Source organism: Laccaria bicolor, genomic scaffold, assembly GCF_000143565.1.
Source record: "Laccaria bicolor S238N-H82 LACBIscaffold_43 genomic scaffold, whole genome shotgun sequence".
Lineage (NCBI taxonomy): Eukaryota > Fungi > Basidiomycota > Agaricomycetes > Agaricales > Hydnangiaceae > Laccaria > Laccaria bicolor.
In genome coordinates this window covers 395400-399372 of record NW_001889914.1, presented here as the reverse complement: position 1 = coordinate 399372, position 3973 = coordinate 395400, and the positions used below count along the sequence as shown (strand labels likewise).

Sequence of the window (3973 nt, the reverse complement as noted above, 5' to 3'; positions counted from 1 at the left end):
CAGCATGTCCTTGCCAAAATGGCATCTATGAAGGGTGATGGATCAACAGATGAAGAAAACAGTGATGAGGAAAGCAGTAATGAAGAAAGCAGTGATGAGGAGGGCAGTGACAAGGACAGCAATGAGGAAGAAAGCAATGAGGAAAGTGATTCTACAAATAGCAGTGATCATGATATGCATCTTTCAGATTAAGTATATATTTAGTAGAAGTAGTTACTGACAAATCAGTTCCACGTGTTTAGCTAGTCCAGCTTTGTTGTTAAATACAGATAACAGTGTAATGGAGTTTAGAGATACAGTTGACAGTCCAGTGGAGTCCAGTTTTGTGTTGGATACAGTTGGCAGTCCAGTAGAGTCCAGTTTTGTGTTGGGTGCAGCAGTGGAGTCCAGTCTAGTCCAGTTTTGTGTTGAGTACAGCAGTGGAGTCCAGCCCAGTCCAGTTTTGTGTTGGATAGTCTAGTGGAGTCCAGTTTTGTGACAGTATGTAGTGAAGTCTCAATATATAGTGAAGTCCAGTGAAGGCTGGTGGAATCCAGTGGAGTCCATGTGGATTGCATGGGGGATGGTAAAGTATTGGCACAATGCATCACAGTCCTGACCACAACTCTCACGAATGGGTTCTGATTTCTGCTCAGCCCCAGGTAAGCACCGTTATTCACACTTATTTTCCTTTATTTTCAACAATTGTTGCAGCTACTTCTGTGGATGCAGAGCAAGCATTCTCCACTGGTCACCATCAGATCAATTTTACCCAGCACAATATCAACTCTCAAACATTCAAAGCAGAAATGGCTCTTGGATCCTGGATTAAATCCCCCCTCTACCCAGGCTTCAATAAAGTTACACAAATGATTGAAAAAAAGATGGACAATGATTTCTTTTCCTCTTGAATAGCTTTTGTAACACTTTACGTCACCAAAATTGTTCTTTCAATACCTCTACCTAAATATCAAGTTTCAGAGTGGCCAAGTCATGCTAATACACACCCCAAAACACACTCTGTGATCAAGGCTCAGTCACAGCAGCATTATATGAGGGGAAAGACATCAAATTATGATATATCAACTTGTGTAAGAGGGCCATTGCAAGCATGGCAGATACGAGTCCTTTTTATATTCAGGAAGCCACAATGCAGCACCACAGCATTCACATTTTTCATTATTTAGGAAACTGGGCATGTGACCACCTCCTGAAAGCCCATCAGATCTATACCCATTATATATATATATTATTGCTATTTTTTATTGGACAAATTGTATATTTCCATGTATATAAAATACTGGACCTTACAGAGAGTCCCTACCTTGAAAGCGACAATAAGTACTATGCTCCATTTTTCACTAAATTTTTCCAGTCCTTTATAGCTATTTTTAACTAGATTATTATGTATGGAATTTTCTTCTGGACCCTGAACATGCTCCACAGTATTGCACAAACAGTGAGCATCTTCCTTCAATTTCCTTCTGATTTTTCTACTATTATATTGCCATTTTTTGATTCAAAAAGTGCACATTACCTCAGTTGAAAATATGCCATGTACTCTGAAAATGGTCCCCAACATTGTCATCAACAATGCATATTGTCCCCCATTTGTTCCTGATTTGTCTTCTGTTTTTATCACTATTGTTCCTTTCAAAAAATGTTTGACAACATCATCAAACCATCAAATCTTATGGGAAGAAAGGCAAGATTCAGTGTTAGAAGTACTGAAAAAATCCTTGAGATCAGAGAGTAACAAACTAGTGTCTTTATAAACTCAGAGGACTCATAACATCATTGCTAACAATGAGCACCATATTCCAACTTTCTGTGATTTTTGTGTTATTTTCTGGCAATTGTTGAATAAATTTCCATATAAGGAAATGCACCTGAGACCCTTGAAACAGTCCTAACATCAACATCAACAGTTAGCACCATTCTTCAATTGTTTTCCATTTTTTCTGCCATTTAATTGCTATTTTTCAGTTGGACAAATGCTGAGTGCCATATACGGAAATTTACCAGAGACCCTGAGAGTGTTTTCAAATGTTGTCACCAACAGTGAGCACCATCAGCCATTTTCTTCTAATTTTTGTGCCAATTTATTGCTACTTCTTTATTTGAAAAAGCTTGCATTAGCTTGATTTTGTGCAAACATATATCTATTTGTGCACATAGCTTTTATTACATAATATACATAAAAACAAACTGTATTTTTCTTGGTGTTTTATTTCATTTATTTTAGATTTTATGTTGGTGAGCTTCAGATTCTTCTTTGAAAAAGTATGTTTATTTGGACTTTGACCTTATTACATAATGAATTGTATACAGGTATGATCCCTGAAATTTTACATTTTTTCTGCATTTTATTTCATCTGAATTGGACTTGATTTGGTAAAGTTACACATTTTTCTTTAGGCAACGCTTGGAACTCAAGAAGCGATGACGCACGAACATTTCCCGATCGCTTGATGGGGGACAGTTTCGTGCGTCATAGTAGATCTCAGATCAGTTACCATTTTCGGTAATAAATACAGATTCATGTATAACTCAGCGAGTTTTGATCCAAATAATGGGGAGGCGCAATGCCTGCGAAATCAATTTGTGTTTGCACCTATTTGGTCTCCCTATACATGGACGAGAATCAAGGAAAATCAATATTCTGCATGACCCAGCACAATATCCGGAAATATTGATATACAAATTGGGACTAAAACAAGTTTTTTAGGGAATGGCCCGAGAATTTCCAATGCAAGTCAATGATGAGGTGTAGATATCTCCCTGATCTATGGGGAGCAGTAAGATTATTTTTGATATTCTCGGGCCATTCCCTGAACAATGAAAAATAAAGTGTAGTCTTACTATAAAGTGTAAGGCCCATTGCCCGTGCAAAGTAGTTATTTTGTTTTCAAAACTGCCTGCGAAATGCGCTAAATTAGATTACATAATCACGCGAAGGAGGTGTCGCGTCGCGTCAATGCGTTGATGATACACATTCTCAATGACTATTAGGGCCACTCTACATTATCTCTACTACCCAAATTACTCCCAGAAACTTTTCATGACGCAAAGCATTGCCCAAAGGCCAAAAGTGGTGCTCCAATGCACAAGGCAGATCTCGCTCGTTGGCCCAACAGATGTGACAAGGAAGCGGAAAACATGGTGTCTTCATTTGGAAAATTTTATATGACCTCAAGCATGAACTATCTGACTACAAACAGCAGATAAAAGGCCAGAAAACAAGTCTCATTTTATGACTTTGACAAGACTCTGACTATCATGATGACCTAGCATAGTCACCAATTCAATTTTACCGCACATTCACATTGTGATCTAACATACATACATTTACTATGCCTTTACCAGCCTAGAAATTGTAGTGGAACACGAGGAAATTATTTGGGAAGATAAACGAGACATTTGGCAGGATTTGTGTGGCTGTGCACTTAGTCATCCGGTCAAATCAGTTGCAGGCATTGCGCCTCCCCACAAATAACATGATTTCTTTTGTGATGGGTACTCCTCATTTCCGTGGTCATGGTGATGTTATGTTCCTGGTAAACAAACACAAATAAACAGTTGCAAAAACGAAATAGATGATAGATTTTACATCTGATCAATTAAATGACTATTGATATACAGGTTAAACAGTAACAAATATTCACAAATAAGTGGGAGTCATTTCAATGTTGATTTTGGGATGTTATAGGGTGCACAGAATCTCTAATTGAGCTATAGCATGTATTTCTGAAGTAGATGACATGATCTATTTCCTTTTTAAACAATCTTTGCCACAATATACAAATGCAGGGGGCAGATCTCAGGGGGTAAGTTTTAGATCTCATCTCTCATCTCTTGTCCTCTTGGCATCACAGATTCTGACGACACATGAAACTTCCCCCCATCAAATGATCGGGAAATGTTCATGCATCATAGAATCTTGAACATTTGTACTGAGGCTGTGCAACTTCGGTAGTATTCATCATAGATTCCG

At 38.0% G+C, this 3973-nt stretch overlaps 1 protein-coding gene across 1 annotated transcript; it reads left to right on the top strand.

Annotated features, from left to right (window-relative positions):
* Nucleotides 1-613: 613 nt before the first annotated feature.
* On the top strand, nt 614-890 carry LACBIDRAFT_310092 (uncharacterized protein; the record flags this gene model as incomplete). Its single annotated transcript, XM_001887268.1, has 2 exons — nt 614-641; nt 694-890. 2 exons carry the CDS (start codon nt 614-616, stop codon nt 888-890), a joined length of 225 nt encoding a protein of 74 aa, XP_001887303.1.
* Between the last annotated feature and the right edge of the window lie 3083 nt (nt 891-3973).